This window comes from Lactuca saligna, chromosome 3 (assembly GCF_052625555.1).
Source record: "Lactuca saligna cultivar CGN05327 chromosome 3, ASM5262555v1, whole genome shotgun sequence".
NCBI lineage: Eukaryota > Viridiplantae > Streptophyta > Magnoliopsida > Asterales > Asteraceae > Lactuca > Lactuca saligna.
The window spans coordinates 83,221,190-83,248,316 of NC_136419.1; the positions used below are offsets into that span (position 1 = coordinate 83,221,190).

Consider the following 27,127-nt stretch of genomic DNA (forward strand, 5'->3'; position numbering starts at 1 on the left):
TTCGTCCCATGTACTCCAAGAAAGGATAAGAGCCGAATTTTCACTTCTCTTCTCTTTCTCCATAGTAATCCTTGGTTGCTAGGTTTGTTTGTGAGCCATTAGAGGTGTGACGCTTGTGGCGCTTGCTACGAAAGTAAAAGATCTTCAAGGATTTGATTGTTATTAGAATATAACAATAAAGCTATGTATCCTAACCCTAATTATTTGTTAATTTCAAAAATTATATGTGCCACCTAGGGTTTCTAGTTTTTGTATTCAATGCTTATATGTCTAATAGTGAAAACATAGATCCTCAAATTAGGGTTGCATGTACACATTAGATTATTTGCTATGTATAAAATCCATCAGTGGTAACATAGCTTTTTGTTAGGACATATTTATAGGTGATGTGGGCTAGGCAATCATTTGTATAGGTCTTTATAAGGTGTAGGTATTTCCATGTATGTTTTGGTGTTGTTTATGGATGTGAAGGCGTTCACGGTCATGAACAGGTATATGGCCGTGAACACGTGTCCGACCGTGAACCTTGTTCACGACCAATCCATCCCTATATATAGGTGTGTGTCAAATCGTGTCAGTGTACATTGTCATAGAGTTCATGGTGTAAGTGTGTGTAATCAAGGTATACCAGATGAGTTTGCCGCCTGACAATAAATCGTGTGCATTGCTTGATCAATTTCTTCTTCTTCTTTGTTCTGTTACTGTTTCATTGATTATTACTGTTTGATCACTGGTTTAGTTCCTAGATTTGGGACTTTACAATTGGTATCAGAGCCTATCCAATGTCGTATTCATTTTTAGGTGTTCACGCCTCAAGTTCTTCATCAAATCATTCACTTTTGGGTGCTCGATTACTGCATTTGTGTATTTGTTAGAAGATTTAAGGCTATCGGGAGCAAAATCTGTTGTGTTCAATGAAATTCATGTATTTATGGTTGCAATAGTTGCAGTGATTACGACCACGATCTTGTATACGGCCGTGAACCCTTCAAGGAAGTTTGACCCTGAAAGCTTCATATTTGACCAAGATCTATTCAAGGAACTTTAACCGTGAACATATTTTGACCAAGAAAACTTCATTCACCGTGAAAGCGTCATATTTGATTGTGTATGGCCGTAAACTGTTGTATACGGCCATGAAGAGTGTACGGCCATGATCTGTATACGACCGTAAACCCATTTTGGCATTTGAACAATTTCAATTGTATTTTCTTTGTTGGTTTGGTCATTTAGAAAATTAAAAAATATTTCAAAAAAAAAAAACAATCGAATCTCAAAACAGTACCATTCATCAAGAGCTTGACTCCATCATGGGAACAACCACTTGCATCCCAAGACTGCTAGTTGCTGAAGGTTTCCCAAAGTGAAAATATCGTATTGAAAAGTATATCAAAATGAAAGATTTGGAGATTTGGAGATGTATTTTGAAAGGACCTTTGAGAATTACCACAACTCTAAAAAATGGAACAATGGTTAATAAAGTGTATAAAGAGTACACCGATGAAGAATTTGATAGAGTGAACAACAAGAGAAAGCACTTGCCACACTTACTATGGCTTTATCACCAAAAATTGCTCTGGGCTTCCGAGAATATACGTCTGCAAAAGCTCTATAGGAGGTACTGATCGAGGTTTATGAAGGTAAGGAAGACATGAAACAAAGTCGCCAAGATATGATCAGGAAAAAGTTTAACATATTTAATCATGTTCTAGGTGAAACATTGGATGTTCAATTGCAGAGGTTCATTACTCTTACGACCGAAATGAGCTCCACTGGTGTCTTGGTTACCATATCTGAAATCAACAAGAAGCTACTAAATTCATTACCAAAGTCATGGGATATGAATGTTTCTATAATCAAGAAGGCGAAGGACCTTAACCATCTAAGTCTTACTAAAACCATGGAAATTATCAAAGCCTGGAAAATGGATGACAAGCAGAGGGAGATTAATCACGTGAATTCATACTCAACAACGAATCTCGAGATTCAAACCAACAGTGCTTTTTCATCCTTCACTACCCCACAAGTTCAACCGTTTGTTGCTCCTCAACTACTTTCGTATGTCACATAGCCCATGCAGAGTGTTCAATCATCAATGTCTCATTCACAAGCTGCATCCTCTTCAAAAGCACCTGTTTCAACTCCTGGTCTCAAAGAAAATGATGAATACTTGGCTCTTGCTACCAGTTTGGTCAGCTGCTACAATGACTTTGTGGCTGGCGAGCTACCTCGTCAACTATCTTTTGCTGATCTGGATTAAATTCATTTGAAGATGTTGAAGAGATGAATATCACATGGAAAATTGCGATGGCGGTGTTCAGGGCCAAACAGCTCTCCAAGAAGACTGGAAAAAACAATTGGGAATGAATTCTAAAAAAAATGTAGGATTTAACAAGGGCAAACTAAGATGTTTCAACTGCCATGAACCTTGTCACTTTGCCAGAGAATGTCCGAAACCAACCAAGAGGGAAAGCAATGAAAGAACTATGGTGCATGTTGGAAGTAGCAGTGGAGCTACCACAAATAACCAGACAGCAAATCTTGCAGTGGTGGCATAGTCGTTTGACTAGGAAGACCAGATACAGGCCCTGAACATTTCAGGACCTAAAAATGCACATCTTGCCCAGATTGAGGACACCCCATAAGGAGAAGCTGAAGTGGACCTAGAGGTGGAAATGATGGAACTACAATTCGCGTTCATGGTGCAGACCTCTCTAGAGTCTGCAAAGCCAGAGGTTAGTGAAATATAATTCTCTCAAACTTGTATTAATACTATCAAATTTTTACTTGAGCAAATTGAACCAATAAAGAGAGAGAATGAGGAACTTAAGTTTGAGAGATACACCCTTACGAAAGGCCAAAAACCTTTAAAAGTAGAACTAGAGGCCAAGACTAAGGACTTCAAGAAACTTCAGGAGGACTATAGCAACAAGTGTGTCAATTACCAATATCTTCAGAAAGAACTTGATGTTGTCACCGAGGAACTTGACACACTGAAAAATCATTTTGAAAATGTTGATTTTCATTTAAAAAAATATGATGTGTCAAGTGACAAAGTTGCAAAAATGATTGAGAAAAAAATGAATTGGAAGGATCAAAAGTAAGATGGTATAGGTTATGAGAGTCTCCCTCCCCCATTCAATCACAATTACACCACTAAACATTTGACTCAGGAGGAGATTGACAGTGAGCCATCTATGGTTTACGGTAAACCCGCTGCTGAACAGGCAACAAAAAGTAGTGGTAGGAAGTTAGATACTAACGTTTCCACTTCCCATGCAAATTTGTCAGTAAACAAGGGAAAGCGGGAGGATGGAAGGATTGAGTCAAATAATTTTGTGTCTAAATTTGGTGTTCCTATTTTAGGAAGTGGTGAGTCTGTGTCTGTTAACATTGATGTTATTTGTGATGATTTAGTACCAAACTCTAATGCCTCTGATAAACTTGGTGTTGTCTTTGTGAGATCTGATGAATCTGACACTTGGACATGTGGGAAAGTTAGAAGAGTTAGAAAGAGCACAAATTTTGATAAAGGTGGTAGCAGTTCTAATGATAAAAAGCAAATATGTTTCAACTGTGGTACTGCCGACCACATTGCTTGCAATTGTCATAATAAGGCATTTGTACATATTTCAACACCGAGAAGAGAAAACGAGTCTTGTCGAAGCTCTCTAACAAGAAAGTCCTCGAGATCTCGTCTTTTTGATGATGATCGGAAAATTCATAATGATAAGAAAAGGGCTGATATTAAATGAACAAACAGGTTTTCACTAAACCAGCAATAGGTGCTTTGTCGGAATTGAATGCTGCTAAGCCAACGTAGATTTCATCAAAGGGTGCGTCTGGATCTTCGACTAATCCTAGCCAAAAATCTAAACGCCCAAAGAAAAAAGAACATATTTCTAAATCACCTGTGAATTCTTCAAAACCTAATTATAAGTGGGTGCCCAAATCTATTCCTATCCAATCATCGTCATCTTTTGACGGTGCATCTTATTATAATTTAAAATTGAAATATCATATGGATAAATCTGTGAATGTTAAGGGTAAAGTAAGCATTGTAATGACCTAGGTCCCCAAATCTAATTGATCCCACTCATCGTGTAGGAATAGACGTGGAGGAATGTCGCCAGACCATGGTATGTTGACAACGGTTGTTCCTGGTACATGACAGGAGACATTTCCCAGTTGCACAACATTCATAATTTTAATGGGGGATATGTTTCCTTTGCGGGAGGGGATGGAGGAAAAATCACTCAAAATGGAACGATTTATAGTGGCGTGCTGGGCTTCGAGAATGTCAACTACACACCCGAGTTAAAGCACACTTTGTTAAGCGTTTCTCAAATTTTTGACAAGGGCTACTCAACGCATTTTACCGATAAAGAATGTGTAATCTTGAAGCCAGGAATTGTCATCCCTGATGAATCGATTCTTTTAAAATAAAAATGAGATGACAATGCATATTTCATCGAAATGAATAACAATCTTCCTGAACAAGTGACCTGTCACTTTTCAAAGGTTTCCTTGCACAATGCTATGCTGTGGCAACTTCGGCTCGGACATGCTAACGCAGAGAACCTGAATCAACTTGCAAAGAGTGAAATAGTGTGCGAACTTCCTGTCAAGGATTTTATCTCGTTTGAAAACTGCGTGGCCTACGCTCAAGGAAAGCATCACAGAAAGCCACACCTGCCAAAACAGGGTAATTCTATCAGCCAGGTGCTCCAATTGTTGCATATGGACTTATTTGGTCTGGTCAACGTCCTCAGCATTAACATAAATTCATACTGCTTGGTGGTAATAGATGATTTCTTGCGGTTTACGTGGGTATTTTCCTTGTCCAACAAGGTTGGGATTGATGACCTCATTAAGAAGTTTTTTGTGATGATAGAGAACCAGACCAATCAACGGGTGAAAGCGCTCAGAACTGACAACGGAATGGAATTCAAGAATGCCATTCTCGATCATTTTGGTGCAGAAAAAGGGATTGTGCGTCAATACAGTGTTGTTTGAACATCACATCACAATGGTGTTGTTGAGTGGTGGAATCGAACTCTGCAAGATGCCACAAGGACAATGTTATGTGACTTGAAACTTCTAGTTTTATTTTGGCCGAAAGTAATCAAAATGGCGTGCTATGTTCAAAGCCGTGTTTTGATTAACAAATCTCAGATGAGACTCCGTATGAAATTCTCTATGGTCACAAGCCATCTGTTAGTTATTTACGTATCTTTAGTTGTCCTTGCACCTTCCTTTATCTGGAATCCAACCCCAAATTCATGCCAAAGCTGATGATTGTTATTTTGTGGGTAATGCTGCTCGCACGGTGTACAGGGTCTATAACAAGAAGACAAAGCAAATTGTAGAATCCTTCGATGTGCGCTGGTTGGAAGAGAATGAGACGGACGCTGGAGTTGGTCCGGATTGGTTATTTGACTACACATCTCTATTCAAATCACTCAATGTGTCTTCAGTTAATTTTTCTGGTTCTTGCTATTGTTCGAAGGAAGTTATTGATGATGAAGATGTTGTGTATAGGCCACCAGTGGTGCCTTCTATGACGCATGTGGTGGATGAAGCTGTTACAATTACTTCCCTAGGTTCACCTTGCCAAAGAACCAATCCTGATGCTGAAGCCACTCCTCTTACACCTGCATAAAGAGATTTCATGTCTAAAGACACTTCCGCTGCAACTCAAACTTTCATGGAGTTACTTTCCAGAACCGATTACTAACTAATATGTGGCCAATACTTCTGATGATTCCAGATCATCTGAGGTTTATGATATTGCAGATGACGGACACATCAACATCAACAACCTACACATAATGCTCAATGACATCAGCCAAAAGCTTCCCTCTAGAATTCAACATGATCACCCGATCGAAAATGTCATTGGCTAGCTGGGCGATGATGTTAGAATGCGAATTCAGAATGGAGACATCAACATGGTGAAAGCAAAAATGAATGGGAGTTTCAAATGAATATGGTGAAAGGAACAATGCTAGCTTTATAAGTATATAATGATAATGATTCTTATTGCCTTCTACCCCCGAATTTAGTTAATATAAACATTAAAACATATACTAAATCCACGACACTCATTTTTGAGAATCACAGTGCTTACCTTTACCAAATAAAGAGTACATTCATTTTTCATGAATATTACTTTATCAATTAGTTTGACATTTAACTAATAAACCACAATCCACAGTCTATAAGAATATGTGGCTGAAACCATCATTCTGTTAGAATATGCTGCAAAATAATAGTAATACTTTTTTACCTAATGTAAACCACATTCAGTATTCCAAAATATTTCTTCAACAAATAGTTTCAGATTTACCAAATACACAACATTCTATAAGAATATATGGCTAAAATTCTATACAAATTTAAGCTTACGATACTAGAACCTTTGACACACAAAAAGAATCTTACATCTACATAATTCTGACAATTCATAAAGAATATTAATTCAACCAAATTCTCCACATACATTCTACAAGAATATCTACTCTACAAGTTGTTGTTCTTTGATAAAATTTCTTTTTCACAAAAACAAACCAAGAAAAAGCCAATCATTGCTTCATAAAGAAATATATATTATCTTTTTGTTGTAAAAACTAATTTGAATGTGTTTGCAAATTGGTTGGTGACAAACAATGACGTACTCTTCAACCAAAAAATACAAATTTTTCAAGAATATGGGAATTAGATATTCACTTTTAATACATATAATATGAATTTCGTTTTGATTAACATCAATGTTCTAATTTATCTATACAATTAGAAGACAAAAGTTCAGAAAGAAATCAAAAGACATAAACGTTTTAGAAAGAAATTGTGATTCATCATCAGTAAATGAGAAATCCAAATTCATTTTAATAATCGTTAAATCAAGAAAGATATGAGAAATATATTACTTGATCAAAATCGTAAAGGATCAAATCGACAAGGTCCCAAATGATCAAAATACGCAACATAATTATGAAGAAGTATCTTACACGAATGATTTTTTGATCAAAAATAGGTGGAAACCCTTAAAATCGCACCTGAATAGGTTGTTGCAAAACGGAAATTGGATTATTAATATTCATGGGTGGTGCTAGCATAGGGTCGACGAGTGCTTTAATCAATAGGGATAGAGCAACTGAGGTAGGGGTTCTGATCAACACATATCTCTGGTGTTTCCTTCATGCTAATAATTTTGAAGACTATGTAGTAATTTAAAGGAAAATATGTAATTGATCCCTTATTTAAGGTCATCTCTAATGCGAGTTGAAAGGGAGGTTTAATAAGTTATTTAATCATCATTGAACTTTACACTATCTCTCCTCACACACACATACACACACACACACACACACATATATATATATATATAAAAGTTATTTTTTATTTAAATCTTTTAATTTTTAATTAAATTTAATTCGAACTTTAGCTTTTAATTTTTTATTTCGTGCTAATTAATTATTTAAAAAACAACAATAATTCAAAAGAAAATATAAATGATATGGCAGTCTATTAAATTATATAGAATTTAATATGTAAAGTTGTATAGTAAGTATAATGTACATGTGTCAATTCATTGAACTCATTTGAGTCCAATATATATACACACACACGATTTTATTTTAACTTATTAAAATGGTTGTATGTAAAATTAAAAAATTACCCAAAGTATTGATTGGTCTAGTTTTGGTTATATACAATCACACAATATTTATAGTTTATACATTAACCTTACTATATATATATATATATATATATATATATATATATATATATATATATATATATATATATATATATATATATATATAGATAATGGAAGGATCATTTGAGAACCTGTAATTTTCCAAGAACCAGAGTGTCACATCCCCAAAACCACGAACGGCGGAAACGTTCACAGGTGGAGGACGTCATTTAAAGGATCTCAACAGTGTAATATAATAAACAAGCAACAACATCATCCATTACATTATAAGTAAAGTTTTAATACATGTGTGTTCTTTCATTGTAGTAAGACACCAAAAGTATACAATCAAAATAAAAGACGAGATTTGTCTGCTCCGTCTTCTCAAAACCTGGCCTCCGTACCTCTCTACTGATGACCTGAGAATACAAGTTATTTTGAAAGCGAGTATCAGCTTTAAAGCTGGTGAATTCATAAGTATATAAGTGTCATTTCCTTGTTTGTGAAAAGCTGTTATGAAGGCCTTGTGGATCGTTAATTGAAAATGTTGATGTAAGTATGAAAAACCCTACAAAATCCCTTATTTCCTATCAGTTTGAGATGTAGTCTTCTACCAAGACCTAAATGTTTTGTTTGTAAAATGATAGTTTTCCTTTAATTGTTTAGTACTAAAATACTTAGTCTAACTCATCGTTTATGTGACAGTATCACAAAATAAAGTAAACAGGAAAATGTACTACTTCAAGTGTTGTCACTGGGTACTAGGACTAACACAGCATATGTAAATGTTATCCCAAGGTACTAGGGTTAACACGACCTACATAACCTAATGAACATCCGAAGATTGTCCAATTGTGCTCTGTAGCAGCAGCAGGGGGAAGGAAGGGTTAGTCCCTGTAAAGGTACTTCTAGTATAAGTAATAACCGTAGGCATCCGTAGATGTTCATCACCCACTGTTGCTAACAGATGGGTTCCGGAATGGTTAGTCCCGTCCGTATATCCCGAGGTACTTGGGATAGGGGCCCATCTAGGTATCCCGAGGTACTAGAGATAGGGTCCTGTCTAGATATCCCGAGGTACTAGGGATATGCAGGAAGATTTACACAGAAGGTACTAATAAATCATCCTCGCAATTCGAAATACAAGTATTCAGGTTAATGTACACAATTAAGTGTATCTACGTAAAGGAACTCATGTAATACGTTCATGTAAGCGTGTTCATGTATCATGTAAGTATATGTAAACGTACTCATGTATCATGTAATCAAATGTAAAGGTACTCATGTATCAGGTAATGTACTGGTATAGACTCATGAATGAACTGACTCTCGTGTGATTCCTTGTAATAGGAATTATGTTTGATATCTCCAAATTATCCTTATGATAATTTACTGGAAGGTAATTGGTTGTTCAAGTAGGTTTATACACTCTTACAAATCAAGGGTGTGAGAAACTAAATGAAAGCTGTAAACTATAACATCAATACATATATAAGAATATAAGTGTACATGCATAGTTTAGTTCAATAATGTAAAATGGTTTTATAAGACATCTTATGGGTTTTGAACAATAATTAACAATGACTTGATGTCATTTTAATATACATTTCAAAGGTAAAACAATAGATAACAATGCGTTTTTAAGATTTAAAACCATTTCATGCATCACATTTTGTAGTGTGTGAAATCTGTTAAATGACAACACAGTTATAAAATACATAACAATGATTTAATAACATGTTTGTTTCTACTTGTATTCCCCCCCCCCCTCCTTTAAAGCATTTAAAATCATTTAAAACATTGATTACGGGTATGAACTCACTTGAAAGTTTGAAGATAGCGAGATGGAAAACCGGGCAGAGTTTCATCTCGGGAAACGGATTTTTCTCGGGATCCTCGGGAATCTTGGGAGTAAAATCGACCTTCGGGACTTGAGTAAAATGATCAGGGCTTTGGGGTAGAGCGGGCACGGAAAACGAGGCAAAACACAAGAAAAGTTAGAGAGAATGAGCAATTTTTCCGGGAACCCTTTCATCCCTTTTATAGGGGCTGGAACCGCCTCGGTAAGCAGGGCGTACACGTACGTAACGCATGACCGAGTCCTCGACTGCCTCGGACTTCGGATGGGACAGGCTAGCTTCGCATAGACCAGGACATGGACGATCCGAGGCCTTGGCCTTGAGTACGCGGGGCGTACGAGGGTACGCGACGCGTACTTCGGCCCTATCTGCTGACTCCTTTGGATAATACCAAGAATTTATAATTAAATAAATATATAATTTATTTAATAAACTTGAAAAATTCATATCTTCTTCATACAAACTCCGTTTTTGACGTTCTTTATATTCCCGCGAAGGTGAGACTACGCTCTACAACTTTCGTTTAGATCCCGTCGGCAAGTTCCGAAATTATTTTTATTATTTATTTATTAAAATGACGTGATTAAGGAATTTCTTTAAAAATTCATAACTTTTTTATCTGACGTCGGTTTTTGCCAGACCTTTTACCGCTGAATTACCATTGTCGAGACCTTCGATTCTCGTTTAGGTCATTCCGGCCAAAAGTCTTTCGATCTTCGACTCGAGTTTTTAGCTGTCTGTTGCTAAGCCGAATTTGGAAAAATCTTAACTTCAATATACGAAGCCGGGTTTAGGCATTCTTTTTACGTACGATCCCGGTTTAATGATATATAAAACATAGTGGGTAGTTAAATAGAAACTTTTTGGACGTTTTATTATCAACGTTAATTTTTATTAACTCAAAAATGGTTACAATACTTGACCTATTAGGCCATTACAAAGAGTTGAAATATCGGGTTGTCACATCATCCCCCCATTAGAGGGAATTTCATCCCGAAATTTAAAGTAGTAAGGACACTAGTGAACATGAAAGAGATGAGGGTACTTTTGTTTCATCTGATCTTCGCGTTCCCATGTGAATTCAGGTCCCCGCTTGGCGTTCCAGCGAACCTTCACTATGGGTATGTGACTTTGTTTTGTTTTTTTGACCTCTCGGTCCATGATTTCTACTCGTTCTTCCACAAAGTTGAGGCTCTCGTTGATCTCGATTTCATCGAGTGGAATAACAAGAGTCTCATCGGACAGACACTTTTTCAAGTTTGAGACATGGAAGGTTGGATGTATGTTACTAAGTTCACGCGGTAGGTTAAGCTTGTAAGCTACGGGGCCGATTCTGGCAAGAATCTCGAAAGGCCCTATGTATCTTGGATTTAGTTTCCCCCGCTTTCCAAAGCGTATTAAACCCTTCCACGGTGAGACCTTTAATAAAACGTGGTCTCCTACCTAGAATTCCAAAGGTTTCCTCCTTTGGTCAGCGTAGCTTTTCTGTCGGTCCCTAGAGGCTTTCAATCGTTCACGAATCTGAACGATCTTCTCTGTTGTTTCTCGTATGATTTCTGAACCAGTGAGAGTGCTTTTAGGAACTCTTCCTTTAGCTAACTGGGTATCGCCTACCTCATCCCAGCATACAGGGGATCTGCACCTTCGGCCATAGAGGGCCTCGAATGGAGCTGCCTTTATGCTCGTGTTATAACTATTGTTGTAGGAAAACTTGACAAGAGGTAAATGGGTATCCCAAGCTTTTCCAAAGTCAATCACACATGCACGCAACATATCTTCTAAGGTTTGGATAGTTCTCTCACTTTTCCCGTCGGTCTGTGGATGGTAGGCTGTACTCATGTCCAGCTTAGTTCCTAGGGAATTTTGTAATGACTGCCAGAACCTCGAAGTGAATCTACTATCTCGGTCTGAGATGATAGATAAAGGAACACCTTGTAGCCTTACAACCTCCCTAATGTAAGTTCGGGTAAGTTTCTCCATCTTGTTTGTTTCTTTGATCGGTAGGAAGTGTGCAGACTTGGTCAGTCTATCGACGATGACCCATATGGAATCAAGTCCACCCGTCGTCTTGGGCAACTTGGTTATGAAATCCATAGTGATCTGTTCCCACTTCCATTCTGGTATCTCCGGTTGTTGTAGAAGACCGGAGGGTTTCTGGTATTCGACCTTGACCTTTGCGTAAGTAAGGCATTTACTCACGAAAGTAGCAATATATGCTTTCATGTTAGGCCACCAGTATAACTTTTTAAGATCCAGATATGTCTTATCTGAACCCGGGTGGGCGGAATAACGAGTGTTGTGAGCTTCTGTCATGACCAAGTCTCTGAAGCCACCGTGTTTCGGTGTCCAGATCCGATCCATTAGGTATAAGGCTCCGCCACCCTTGGCTTCTAAGTTCTTATCCATCCCTCTAAGGGATTCACCAGCCACGTTTTCAGGTTTCAAAGCATCGAGCTGAGCCTCCTTAATTTGCGTGGACAAGTGTGAATGGATAGTTAGAGTCAAGGATTTGACTCTACGACCAGTATATTCTTTCTGACTCAGGGTGTCGGCTACTACATTGGCTTTACCCGGATGATAACGAATTTCACATTCGTAATCACTGAGTAGCTCGACCCACCATCGTTGTCTCATGTTGAGCTCTTTCTGGTCGAAAATGTGTTGTAGACTCTTATGGTCCGTAAAGATCGTGCTTTTTGTACCATATAGGTAATGTCGCTAGATCTTCAGAGCAAACACAACTGCTCCTAGTTCAAGATCGTGGGTTGTGTAGTTGACCTCATGTGTCCTCAGCTGTCTCGAGGCATAGGCGATCACTTTACCTCGCTGCATCAAAACACATCCGAGCCCTTGATTGGATGCATCGCAATAGACAATGAAGTCTTCTATCCCTTCGGGGAGGGATAGTATCGGGGCGGTGCACAAGGCTCGTTTGAGTGTTTGGAACGCTCTTTCCTATTGCTCTTCCCAGTCAAAGGCCACGCTTTTCTGGGTTAGGGTTGTAAGAGGTTTTGCTATGCTGGAGAAGTTCTGAATGAACCTGCGATAGTAGCCAGCAAGACCTAGAAATTGACGAATTTCGGTAGGTGTCTTTGGTGCTGACCAGTTCTCAATGGCTTTGATCTTAGAGGGGTCCATGTGTATACCTTCTTTACTAACCACGTAGCCTAAAAATTCGACTCGCCGAATCCAGAATTCGCACTTTGAGAACTTCACGTAGAGCTTCTCCAATCGCAATGTCTCTAAGATTTTACGGAGATGTTGACTATGTTCCTCCTTACTTCGAGAGTAGATGAGTATGTCATCAATGAAGACGATGACGAACTGATCCAAGTAAGGACGATACACCCTATTCATCAGATTTATGAATACTGTGGGCATGTTAGTTAATCCGAATGGCATCACTACAAACTCGTAGTGCCCATAACGAGTTCGGAAGGCTGTCTTGGGAACATCCTCCTCTAACACTCGTAGTTGGTGATATTCGGATCGCAGATCTATCTTCGAGAAGTAGTTGATCAAATAAATCGTCAATGCGAGGCAAGGGATAACGATTTTTAATGGTAAGTTTGTTGAGTTCTCTATAGTCGATGCACATGCGAAACGATCCATCTTTCTTCTTGAAGAACAAGACCGGTGCTCCCCATGGTGATAAGCTTGGTCGAATGAATCCCTTCTTGAGAAGTTCGTTAAGTTGACTAGAGAGTTCCTGCATCTCTTCCGGTGCCAAACAATAAGGAGATTTGGCTACTGGGGTAGCTCCTGGCACTAAGTCGATTCTGAACTCGACTTGGCGTTGCGGTGGTAAACCGGGAAGTTCTTCTGGGAATATGTCAGGAAAGTCGCATACTTCTGGGATTTTCTTGATGTCCTTTAGTTCTTGACTGGTATCAACGACGTTTGCTAGGAATGCATGATGTTCCTTTCGCAAGCACTTCTGGGCTTGAATGCACGAAATGATACGAAGGCTCGTACTAGGTTTGTCGCCGTAGATAATAAAGGTTTTGTTGTTATAAAGGTTAAGATGACCTGCTTTTTCAAAGCACAAGATGTCGGCGCGAAGAAGACTCAACCAATCCATACCGATGATAACGTCGAAACATTTAATTGGGACTGGCATGAGATCTATCTTGAAAGTATGGCCATCGAAAGCTAAGGTACAACCTACGTATATGCAGTTTGTACTCTCTGTTTTCCCGTTATCCATTTATACCGTGAATGGAATATCTAATGCAAATGGTTTTTGTTTAAGCAGGTGTGCAAATTTGTGACTCACAAAACTTTTCTCGGCTCCACTATCGAAAAGTATGCAAGCATATGAGTTATCGAGGAGGAACGTACCAGTAACTATCGTAGGATCAACTACTGCTTCCTCGTGGCCTAGGGCCATAACTCTTCCTACTCCGCCATCCATCCCCGCTTTAGGGCAGTTCCTCTTGTAATGACCCACTTCGCCACAACCGTAGCAGGCTTGGCCCATACCGGCATTAGGGACCTGGGCGGCTTGAGTTGTTGGAGCCTTGCAGTAACGGGCGGTGTGCCCCTTCCTGTTGCAGTTAAAGGAGAACATCTCCTTGCAAGGTTCGTGGTGGTGGAAGTTGCACTTGGTGCACTTCGGAAGGGTTCCGACATAAGTTTTTGCTGGTAAGGGGTTCGTAGGGACAACGGGAGTCACTGTGGCAGCATTGATCGCCACAAGTTGTTTATTGGGGGATTCTTGCGAAGCCCCTCTTTTCCTCTTATTCCACCCCTTCTGGTTGTAGTCGGGGTCGGACTTTTGTGGCACGGGTGTAGGGATTGTTGGTGTTGAAGATTATTGTGTTGCGTCTTGGGCCCTTTTTGTTTTACTGCCGGATTGGGCTTGTCAATCCGTGATTATCTAGATTAGCCTTCTTTTTCTTAGAAAAACGGTTACAGTTTTAATATAAATATATGCATGCATGTATGCGTATAAGGGAGCTGTTGTCATTCTCATTGATCATTGTAAACCCTAAAATCCTCTACAGTTGATGTTCTTTATCGAGCTCTTCTGAGGATTGTTTATTAATCATTCGACACCTTTTGATCCATTTGCTTTTTCTTATTGATTATCTGGTTATTTCTCTACCTGTTTCATAGATCTAATCGATCTTCAAGTTTATTTTTTAATTCTATCAATTGGTATCAGAGTAGGAGGCTGTGTAATCGATACACTTCTTTTCTGTGCAAAAGCTTCGATTAGTGTTATTCCGCATTCATTGATATTTATTGAGCCATCATCTCATAATTGACGTATCTCGATATTTATTATTTTTGCCCTAATTTGATATATTACAAGTCTGATCTTTGAACAGGTTATTCGATCAATTATGGATGAGTCTTAATCCAATCCCATCAATATTTCAAACAACATTGGATCAACAACGAAGATTCCCATCCTGTAGACCCATGATTATGAAGTCTAGGCGAATCACTTTGAAGATTATGTCACAGGATCTGAGGATAATGGATACCTCATCTGGGAAGCAATCATCTCTTGACCTTTTTCTGATTCAGCAACTTCAAGGATTATTAAAACTCAAAAAGAGTATAACGATCTTCTGAAAGATGTTAAAGATGTGGCACAAGACGAAAAAGTTAAATTTCAGTGCAATATCAAAGCGTTAAGATTGATCAGATTTGCTCTTCAATCCGATACTTTTAGGCTGGTAAGTTCATGCACGACTGCAAAAGAAATATGGGACAGGCTATGTGAACCGTACTCTACAGACGAAGATCTTGAACACTTCATTCAAACCTTACTCTTGTCTGAGTTTGGTGAGTTCAAGCAAGGAACAGAAGAAACGGTAACTCAAACGTTCGATCGCTTCAATCATCTTCTTAGCAAGATGATCAAACATGACATCGAAAGGAAGCTTATTGAACAGAAGGTTACATTTTTGAATGGACTCAGATCTGAGTGGAGAGCATTCGTGTCCACAGTTAAAGCGCACGAGCAATTCAAATCCTATTCTTTGGCAAAACTGGTGGGGATCCTAAAATCTCAAGAAAAGATCGTATTACATGAGAAAAATGTGGTTTCAGGTCTCGGTTCATTGGCTCTCCTGTCGAAAAGCAAAGCGGTGATAGAGGACGAAGATCTCAACTTGGATGATTATGATCTCACGTCTGAGGACTATGCTATGATGGTGTCAAACCCCAAGAGATTCATCAAGAAGAGATTCCCCACTAACAGGAACCGAAACTGGCAAGGGAGTTATAGCTCTGAAAAAGTCAAAGATGAACCGAAGGCTGCAGAGTCAAAGAAGGAACCGAAGGCTGAAGGAGATTCTGGAGTAAGCTGCTTTTATTGTGGAGGAAAGAACCACTATGAAAAAGACTGCGTCCTCAAAAAGATGGCAGAAAAGGACGAGGAAAATGATGAAGAAGCTGCGTTGATGAAAAAGCTTGATGAATTAAGGATGAAGAAATCTGCTGCTAATCCTCCTATGAATGCTTTAATTGTGCAGGGTTCGGTAGCTAATGATGAGTTCAGTGGTGTGGAGGTCTGGTCAACCGACTCCGAAGATGACGAAGTGAGGAAGCCTTCACATGGAAAGGCTTATGTAGCGAAAGAAGAGAGCATTGGAGGAAGATGCTTGATGGTATCCGACGTTTTTCAGATGAGGGGATACAACACTGATGGTGGGAATGATGACAAGGAACAACAGAATCTGTGCTTTACTGCCAAACCACTCAGCGTGCAGTTCAGTGAACTTGATGAACTGATCAAGAAGGTACAATCAGTTTTTGTCTCATTTAAAGTCCCACAATGCTCATATGAAAAGGAATTAAAAAGTGTTAATTCAAGAATCTCTCATCTAGATAGTAGTTTAACTCAAACTCGGGTCACCAATTCTAACCTAACTGACCAATTAAGCAGGGTATCTTCAAAGAGTGAGGAATGGCGGATGTGGATCGAACTGAAGGAGTCGGAGTTAATCAAAATAAAAGATGAAAACATTTATTTGCAAAGAGACAATTTAAAGCTTTTGAAACAGCGAAATGTTTTTTGTCTGATTGCCAAACGTCTTTATACTAATATTACTCAGCTTCATTTGAATTGTGAAATAGGGCAAAAGATTCATCGCATGATTTTACCCTTTCTTGAGTTTAAGGAAGATGAAATTGATGCTGATCCATATAATTGTGAAAGTATTATTTCGTTTGAGGATGTTAATCCAACATATTTGTATGGACTGGACAAAATAGAATCTTTCATAAAATCCAAGGACCACAAGAACATGCTCAAAAATCTTTTGGATGAAAATGATAAACTGAAGCTAAGAACCGAAACCATACAAAAATTTGACTCACTGAATGTCAACTTAAGCTTAGAAAATAAGATTGATGTTGAAAATACATCTGAGCTTAATGAGGACGATAATATGAGTGAAATTTCTGTAGAGGACACAGTTGATTGTTCAGAATTTGTCAAGAATGAACTCGAGAACCACAAAAATCTTATTTCAGAAAATTCTGTGGAGTTCGCTTGGTTGTCCCAACAAAAGTCCCCGATTCTTGTAGAGAAGGCAGTCGTATACCAAAAAGTTAGAAGCACTCCGAATCAGGTGTACAAAGTCACAGGTGTAACCGAACATCAGACTGCTGAACTAACAACTATTGTGAACGAAGACAATGATGATGGTTGTGACGAGTTCTTCTGGTCAGCTCCCATTGACAATGCTGATGAAACGGTAGGTCTGTCTGAATGGACTTCATGGAAAAGCAAAGGCAGATACGTACCAGAACCTTTAAATAAACATGATGGCTTCAACGTGGCAAGTACCAGTGGAACAAAAGATGTCCCTCAAGAGAAAGAAATTCCTGCAAATGAAGTCACATCTCCAAGTGAAACTACATCAGTTCAGAGTGGATCAGCCAACAAAAATCAAAAACATAAAGCTAACATCCATCATCAACCAAAGCAGATGAGAAATCAAAAACGATAAAGGAATCAGAGATACAGGAAGAATCTCTCAGAAAGCAAACAATTTTGGCAATCGCAAAATGCCTATTTCTCACACCAAGATAGGTATTTAAAACCAGAGAAAAATCCTGTTGGATCGACGGAGAGTAATAACAACCGAAAGCAGAGTCTTGGTTCTGAGCAAAACAACAACCGAAAGTAGAGGTTCGGTTCAGAGCACAATGACAACCGAAAGCAGAGGCTCGGTTCTGAGCAAAACAACAACCGAAAGCAGAGTTTCAGCTCAGAGCATAACAACAACCGAATGCATAGATTCGGTTCAGAAAATGATTTCAACCGAAAGCACAGGTTTGGTTCGGAAATCAAAAGAGATCAAAACTCTAAGGTTGGTCCTACCGTTAATCAAAAGCAAAAGAGTCACCTGGAATCTTCAACCAAGAAGTTATACCGTTCTGAGCTATCTCATTCTAACTCTTCAAAATCTTCTGTCTCTTCCCGTCCTAAATTCAACTCTGTTCCTTCTCAAAAATCTCAGTCATCAGCTGACCAAAAAGGAAAACAGAAGGTTTCAGATATTGAACCAGAATCAATACCAAAAGCATCAAATGTAACTGTTATCCCAAGGTACTAAGGTTAACACGACCTATATAACCTAATGAACATCCGAAGATTGTCCAATTGTCCTTTGTAGCAGCAGCTGGGGGAAGGAAGGGTTAGTCTCTGTAAAGGTACTCCTAGTATAAGTAATAACCGTAGGCATCCGTAGATGTTCATCACCCACTGTTGCTAACAGATGGGTTCCGGAATGGTTAGTCCCGTCCGTATATCCCGAGGTACTAGGGATAGGGGCCCATCTAGGTATCCCGAGGTACTAGGGATACGGTCCTGTCTAGATATCCCGAGGTACTAGGGATATGAAGGAAGATTTACACAGAAGGTACTAATAAATCATCCTCGCAATTCGAGATACAAGTATTCAGGTTAATGTACACAATTAAGTGTATCTACGTAAAGGTACTCATATAATACGTTCATGTAAGCGTGTTCATGTATCATGTAAGTATATGTAAACGTACTCATGTATCATGTAATCAAATGTAAAGGTACTCATGTATCAGGTAATGTACTGGTATAGACTCATGAATGAACTGACTCTCGTGTGATTCCTTGTAATAGGAATTATGTTTGATATCTCCAAATTATCCCTATGATAATTTACTGGAAGGTAATTGGTTGTTCAAGTAGGTTTATACACTCTTACAAATCAAGGGTGTGAGAAACTAAATGAAAATGTAAACTATAACATCAATACATATATAAGAATATAAGTGTACATGCATAGTTTAGTTCAATAATGTAAAATGGTTTTATAAGACATCTTATGGGTTTTGAACAATAATTAACAATGACTTGATGTCATTTTAATATACATTTCAAAGGTAAAACAATAAATAACAATGCGTTTTTAAGATTTAAAACCATTTCATGCATCACATTTTGTAGTGTGTGAAATCTGTTAAATGACAACACAGTTATAAAATACATAACAATGATTTAATAACATGTTTGTTTCTACTTGTATTCCCCCCCCTCCTTTAAAGCATTTAAAATCATTTAAAACATTGATTAGGGGTATGAACTCACTTGAAAGTTTGAAGATAGCGAGATGGAAAACCGGGCAGAGTTTCATCTCGGGAAACGGATTTTTCTCGGGATCCTCGGGAATCTCGGGAGTAAAATCGACCTTCGGGACTTGAGTAAAATGATCAGGGCTTTGGGGTAGAGTGGGCACAGAAAACGAGGAAAAACGCAAGAAAAGTGAGAGAGAATGAGCAATTTTTCCGGGAACCCTTGCATCCCTTTTATAGGGGCTGGAACCGCCTCGGTACGCGGGGCGTACGCGTACGTAACGCATGACCGAATCCTCGACTGCTTCGGACTTCAGATGGGACAGGCTAGCTTCGCATAGACCAGGACATGGACGATCCGAGGCCTTGGCCTTGAGTACGCGGGGCGTACGAGGGTACGCGACGCGTACTTCGGCCCTATCTGCTGACTCCTTCGGATAATACCAAGAATTTATAATTGAATAAATATATAATTTATTTAATAAACTTCAAAAATTCATATCTTCTTCATACGAACTCCGTTTTTGATGTTCTTTATATCCCCACGAAGGTGAGACTACGCTCTACAACTTTCGTTTAGATCCCGTCGGCAAATTCCGAAATTATTTTTATTATTTATTTATTAAAATGACGTGATTAAGGAATTTCTTTAAAAATTCATAACTTCTTTATCTGACGTCGGTTTTTGCCAGACTTTTTACCGCTGAATTATCATTGTCGAGACCTTCGATTCTCGTTTAGGTCATTCCAGCCAAAAGTCTTTCGATCTTCGACTCGAGTTTTTAGCTGTCTGTTGCTAAGCCGAATTTGGAAAAATCTTAACTTCAATATACGAAGTCGGGTTTGAGCATTCTTTTTACGTACGATCACGGTTTAATGATATATAAAACATAGTGGGTAGTTAAATAGAAACTTTTTGGACATTTTATTATCAACGTTAATTTTTATTAACTCAAAAATGGTTACAATACTTGACCTATTAGGCTATTACAAAGAGTTGAAATATCGGGTTGTCACACAGAGAATTTAAAGTAGAACATTGGATCATAAGATTTGATGACATAGGTTAAAGGTGGCATAATTTTAATTATAATCCAAATGAATGGCATGCTTGATTTTTTATATAAAATGACAAGGTCAATATGGGTATTAGAACCTAACAATATCTAAAAAGTAGCAAAATTAATATTGTAAATAAAATCATTTATAGTTAAATTTTTATCCCCCTTTTTCTCTTACATTTTCATACACATCTTCAACGTCAATTTGTAAGAGTATACCTCCATCTTCGACCTTATTTCAACATCCTCTCCCGATCGAAGATTTGAATAGAGAAGTGATCCCTTATTGATCGTAGATCTTATCGAATGCACATTTAAAGAGGACGATTCTTTGCCGATCCAATTTTACGGTTCCACTTACGAATCGAGTTTTTTCATACCTGCAACTGTATATCTTGAATCGATGGTACCTGAAGATCTATCATTCTGGTGGTTAATATCTCATTCTCATGTCTTCTTCCTTGAATGATTCGGTCACCGAGGATTTCTCATTCTGGTGGTATAAATATGTTTTATTATGTTTATTTTTATTTAATAATCTATTAAATTTATGTCATATTTTTTGTATTATTTCGTTTCAGTTCAATTAGTAGCAAACTGAATTCTTTCCATTGGTGTGTATCATCGTTAAGGTAGGTTTGCTTAATCTCAATTTGAAATCAAATATTCAGAAGTCAAATTGCTACGGCGTGTGTCAAAGAGTCAAATTATTTATTAATAAATGTAGATATTAATATACAAAGATTAACATAATTAACACAAAGTCCATTTTGTCTATGTTCATGCAAACTGTCTTGATGAATTTCATTTTAATAATATTTAATTTCATTGTGAAGAAACACAATAGGAAATATCTGATCGTAGATCTGCAACCTTTCTTTTGAAGTTAGTTTTTTTATAACTTTATTGTGAAGAAACACACATAATTCACATGTGAATCACAAGTGATTCACATGATTTACACGTGAATCAGATGTAATTCACATGTGAACCAGTTGTTATTCACACGTGAATCACTTGTGATTCACATATGAATTACATGATTCACATGATTCACACGTGAATGATATGTGATTCACATGTGAATCATGTGAATCACTTTTGATTCAGATGTAAATAACTTGTGATTAACCTGTGAATTACATTATTCACATGATTCAAAGCAAAATGCACAAGTAATTCAGTAATTTGATTCACAAGTGATTCACATGATTCACGTGTGAATCAAATGTGAACCCACTCAGGATTCACACGTGAATCCCTGAACCCACTCGGGATTCACATGTGAATCACTTGTGATTCAGATATGAATCACTTTTGATTCACATGTGAATTTCATGTATATGCATACTTGCATTTTTGTGAGTGTTTTTCGTTATTATTTTTTTCTTGTGAATTTCACATTTGAATATTAAAATATACAATCACATCTAAATATCACATTATTTAATCAAATGTGAATCTTACATGATATAATCACATGCAAGTGTTACATGATGCATACATATGCATTTTTGTGAGTGTTCTTGCATTAATCTATTTAATTTATTTTGTTGTGGATTTGGAAGAATTTGTGGAAAAAATATTGAAGATGTAAAATTATAATTTGAAGAAAATATGGAAATTTTGACACGAAAACCTGAAAAGGCTTTGAAATTTTATAACATTTTTGTTTTTTTATATCTTGTTTTGTATTGAATATAATACTTGTACTATTATGTTTATAGATTAGTAAATAAAAGAGTAAATTACACGAATGGTCCCTGTGGTTTTGGGGTAATTTGCATGCTTGGTCCCTAACTTATTTTTTTAATTCGGAAGGTCCCTATTGTTTGTTTTTGTTACACGCTTGGTCCCTAGAATTTGTTTTTGTTACACGTTTTGTCTCTATCTTACCTAAAAAGACTATTATTTAAATAGGGAAAATGGTGAGATAAGTAAGGTAATGTAAGGTGGGTAGGGTTTGGGGTGTGTTTATTTAAAAAAAAAATTAAAAAATCAAGGGCAAAATAGTCTTTTTAGGTAAGATAGGGACCAAGTGCGTAACAAAAACAAACAGTAGGGACCTTCCGAGTTAAAAAATTAAGTTAGGGACCAAACGTGAAAATTACCCTAAACCATAAGGACCATTCGTGTAATTTACTCTAAATAAAATTGATTTTTTTAATGATTACTTACGAATATTGTAGTATAACAATTATGCATATATTCAATTCAAAAAATAGGCCAATATGTACTTGAAACATTGTTTTTTTTTTTTTTTGGTTAAAAAATATTGTTATTTTAATATTTCATAATTATTTAAAAAAATGGGAAAATGACATAAACGCCCTACGATCTTTCTAAGGTTGGTCCATTTGGTCCTTAAACTATCTTTCTAACTTTATGAGGAAACGAAGTCGTTTTTGTCGGGTCGATTACATCATCCTAGCCAAAGTGAAGGGGTCATCGGGTTACCCCGTTGCCACTGTTGACCAATTTCCTCCCATTGACTTTGAATTTTCCCAATTAGTTGACCAAACTTGCCACATCACCAATTGTGCTCCAATTGAGCTTTTTAATTTGGAGAAAGTTTTAAGGAATATCACACCTGCATCAAGATAAACACCACCATATTTGTAAAACAAATAAATTCAAGATGTTCGGCTTAATGGGACATCACTGGAATGAACGTCACCTCAAATTGCCTTTGAAAACCAAGATTTTGTCATGGTGCTCTTGAACAAGTAATCGAAATTAGGAGACATTGTTGTTACTCGGAACCCTTTTTCAGAAAAGGGTTTGAGAATCTTCTTTCCTTTTATTGGTTCCAATGGATTTGATACAACCATAAGCCACCTATTTGGATGTATTTTGAATATCGATTCAATTGTGTGAAACGTCCTTTCAATAAACGCATTCAATCAGCTATAAGACCCAAAAGCAGTTAACATCTTCAACTGCTTCTTGTTTCTGATTAAGGATGAATCCTCATATTTAATCTTGAAACTATGTGATTAACGCGGATGTAGCAAATGGGTGTTCGGAATTACATGTGGGTTTACGCGTTTTTCTTTCTTGTTCGTCATTTTTTCTCATCGTTGGTTGTTGTATTCAGTGCTTGACAAAAAAAAAAGGGATGATGTTTATTAGATCACCGGTCCCTTTGACTTTAGTAGATTCTTCTATGTTCGCTTGTAATTTCAGATGGAGTATTAAAATTTCATATGGCTTCATTTCTTTTACTACGTGCATTAATGGAATTCCTTGTTTTTGGTGTTGAGTTCCATTCAAGTTTGCTTCATGATATGTGAAATTTCAAAATAAGACGAAGAGGAGAGAGCAGGTGAGCATGGTGGTGCGTCAATGGCGATGGCGACAACATTTCTTAAACTCTGATTTTGTAATGAGAGAGAGAGAGAGAAAGACCGGAAAACATGAAGAAAAGAAGGGTGCATAGTAGTTTCTTGATGTTGTTAAGGATTCACATATAGGAAAAGGAATGTGATCGATCGAGAGACGAGCAACGAACCTGTGTATTGTGGAGAAGAGAAAATAAGTAGATCTGTTGACTTTGAGAGAGAGAGAGAGAGAGAGAGAGATTCAAACCGGCTGCAACAAGTAAAAAGGGTAAAAAGATAGTATATCAATATGGTTAATTAGAGTCGAAACTCTAAAAAAAAAAGATTTTTTTATTTTATCTTAAATATATATCAATATTGATGTCTATTTATAATGACTAAAAAATTATGAATTTTGATATATTTAAAATATTTTGTTGATAAAAATACCTTCTAAAAATAATAAAAAATATATTTTTGTGTATATTAATGTAATGAGTAACATATTTTAAAAAAACATGTATGGTTGGAAAACAAATGTGTATCCATTATCTAAATGTTTCAAATGTGTGGTTGAAAATGATTTTTTCATTCTCAATTTTTTTTTTATAAATAAATAACTAAATAACTAAATAAATAAATGAATACATACATATATATATATATATATATATATATATATATATATATATATATATATATATATATATATATATATATATATATATATATATATATATATATATATATATATATATATATATATATAACGCATGATGTTTTTCTTTTGATTTATACATGTATATTGCGTTTTGATTAAACTTTAAAGAATAAAGAATTATAGGTTATATATTACTTCAAAAGAATAAAGATTGTGAATGTTTTTGGCCTTTCATACACCGATCATTGTGTTGTGTATTTTCCGCAACAATATCTTATATAAGGCAATTTTTCACGAGGTAGATCTCGATCATTCTGGACTTTCATAGTATGTTTAGGAGTGAAAATATTAAGACGAATTCGTAGTACCATTCATCGTTTCATTAACAAGGTATCATTGGATTGCCGGTAGGAAGATTTTCGGAGTCACACTTATTATTTGTTTTGATGGAGATTCATGAAATATATTATAAATTATAAGTCTTATTTACTTAATACAAGCATAACCGAATACATATAATCACTTAGAGTACTAAAAAATGAAATGGATTTGGAAGAGTATTATAACTAAAACTAAATTAAAACTTCCTATACCGAATCTTGTTCCCCTCTCTTTCTGATCCTCCGGGATTGTGATCGAATTCTAAATACTTGGTTTCTAGAATTTTTTCCTTTGGAATCTTATTTAGAGCTTGAACTTCTGTCTCTTTGGGAAGAAGAAAGTATAGCATCAATCGCGTCTTTAACTTGTGAAAGCTCAGGTGGTTTTCCACCTTGTACTGGCCAGAACTCATCAGTTGCCAACACCTGAAAATATAATAAACGTAAAGGCTTAACTATATGACCAAAATATGATTGATTACATTCATTCAATGTTCAAAAATATAATTGATTAATTCTTACCTTCACTTGCAACTGAAGGAACTTCACATAACTAATGGCTTTCTCCAACATGGTAACCAAATCAACCTGATGTGAAATATAATTTATTAACGTCGAAAACATTGATTGTAAGATCATAATTCAGTACCTAAATTTTTCTAAACAATTACCTTGGAACCATTTGGCACGAGATCCTGAAGTACTTTCAGCCGCTCACTGATTCGTTCTCTACGATTCTGTTAAGACGCAAACATTCCATTCTCAAATTTGATCTGATTTTTGCTTACGTTTTAAGTAACTGATCGTTTGTATATTATGATTACTTGCGACATAATTACCTTTGCTGCAATACTTTGTGGATCCTTTGGTTGAACTTGAGTTGACTTTTGCTTAATCTTCTTTGTTGCTGTGTTAGTGGTACATTGTTTTTTGAAAGCTTGATCACTCTCTCCCTGTAGAACGTTTTCAGTTTTAAATGATGGATCTTTACAAGAAATCAAACACGAAGGAGATGTAAACATAAAAAAGAAGAAGAGTTTACCGAATGACTACGCTTATGGAAATTTGATTCTTGTGTGGCATTGTAATTGTCAGAAGAAGAAGGATTTGGCCATGTAAATGATTCAAATTCCTCATGATGATTTTCTTTGATGTTACGACTTTGAATGCAATTCATATTTTCCAGCAAGCGTAAGCTATCGAAGGAACTAGACCCTAAATTCATAAGATGATCGGGGCTCAAGTTACTCGAATAGGGTTGTTCTTCATTTTCTTCAAAGCTAAGGAAACACGAACCACTACCACTTTGCATGAAACTATTATCGTAGTATCCTGGCTTGAAGCTTATAACCGAATGACCTTCTTCTTGTTGTAATTGTTGTTGATGATTTGTGGTGCTTCGGTATAGAAATCCAACCGAATTCGTAGCGCTGCTTGGACTTGAAAGTGAAGAAGAGTTCGATGAACTTCCAGCGAAATTCCCTTTCTTTTCTGGGCTTTCACTTTCTTCGACTTCTCCAATGGCACTTCCGTAAAATGTGTATGATTGATGGACTAAACCAGACATGTGTGAGGAGTGATCGTTAGGGTTTCTTTCTTTAGCGAGTGCCATTTTAGAGAAGAGGATATGAATGAAAACGAGAGAAGACAAGAGTGAGATATGAAGAAAGAGTGGGCATGTGGTTTTGGATTTATATGGTGTTTGAAAATGGGGTTCTGCCGGTGTTTCTGACCAATGAAAGTAAATCAGAGTCCAGCTTCATGAAAGAAATTATATTGTATATGGATCGTTAATTAGCTGGCAGAGAGATGAAGTGCATGGAAAAAAGAAAGACGAAGAAGATGATGATGATGATCATCAAGAGAAGAAAACAGCAAAAGGGTCGCCGGATTGTTCGCAAAACCCACGTCTATGAGATTCCACACCACTACATTTCATTAAATTCCTTTGTGATTAGCAACTGTTGCTTTCTTGAATTTTGGCCAAGGGTTCTTTAATTAATAATAACAACCAAAGTTGTAACATGCAGTATTATCTTATTGGAAATTTGTTTTTTTAACGAAAGATTAATTAGTGAAATCACAATATGTTGCTTTGTTGAATTTTGGCCAAGGGTTCTTTAATAATAACAACAAAAATATAATTTGTTTTTTTTTTTTAAATGAAAAACTAATTAGCGGAAGCCTTATCACAATATTTTAATGGTAATCTGATTTCGAGATTTTTTACAGGTTAAACTCAACACCAATTAAAGTATTCTTAAGGAAAACTTCTTACACGTAATCATAATTACAAAAGACAAACTTACCAGGTTCGAATATTTGAACTTCTGACCTAAAACACAAGTGGATATTAAACCTGAAACATCGATCCAGCTAGGCTAGACATCGATCACTTGCAGAAAATTTGTTTAGCTTTAAAACATTTAATCACTTCTAATAAAGATAAACTAAATTAAGATTTTATATATGTTAAGTCAATAACATTATTTTTTTAACAATACTCATAACAAATACAATTATTCGCTAAAATGACCTACAATACTAAATACACCTAAAAAAATAGTT

At 36.6% G+C, this 27,127-nt stretch overlaps 1 protein-coding gene across 1 annotated transcript; it reads right to left on the bottom strand.

The window, feature by feature from the left end:
• Window positions 1–24,632: 24,632 nt before the first annotated feature.
• On the bottom strand, window positions 24,633–26,449 carry LOC145033816 (uncharacterized). Its single transcript, XM_078982336.1, has 5 exons — window positions 25,602–26,449; window positions 25,399–25,512; window positions 25,231–25,296; window positions 25,082–25,147; window positions 24,633–24,985 (listed from the first exon to the last, which is right to left on the bottom strand). Exons 1-5 carry the CDS (start codon window positions 26,169–26,171, stop codon window positions 24,860–24,862), a joined length of 942 nt encoding a protein of 313 aa, XP_078838462.1. The 5' UTR covers window positions 26,172–26,449; the 3' UTR covers window positions 24,633–24,859.
• Window positions 26,450–27,127: the final 678 nt, after the last annotated feature.

What these genes read in the sequence shown, in the direction of transcription:
- LOC145033816 (XM_078982336.1), bottom strand. Translation starts at nt 26,171, where the DNA reads ATGGCACTCGCTAAAGAAAGAAACCCTAACGATCACTCCTCACACATG. An exon ending in TCCATAAGCGTAGTCATTCG is followed by an intron (nt 25,513 to 25,601) that starts GTAAACTCTTCT and finishes AACGTTCTACAG; the next exon opens with GGAGAGAGTGATCAAGCTTT. An exon ending in CACAAAGTATTGCAGCAAAG is followed by an intron (nt 25,297 to 25,398) that starts GTAATTATGTCG and finishes GCGTCTTAACAG; the next exon opens with AATCGTAGAGAACGAATCAG.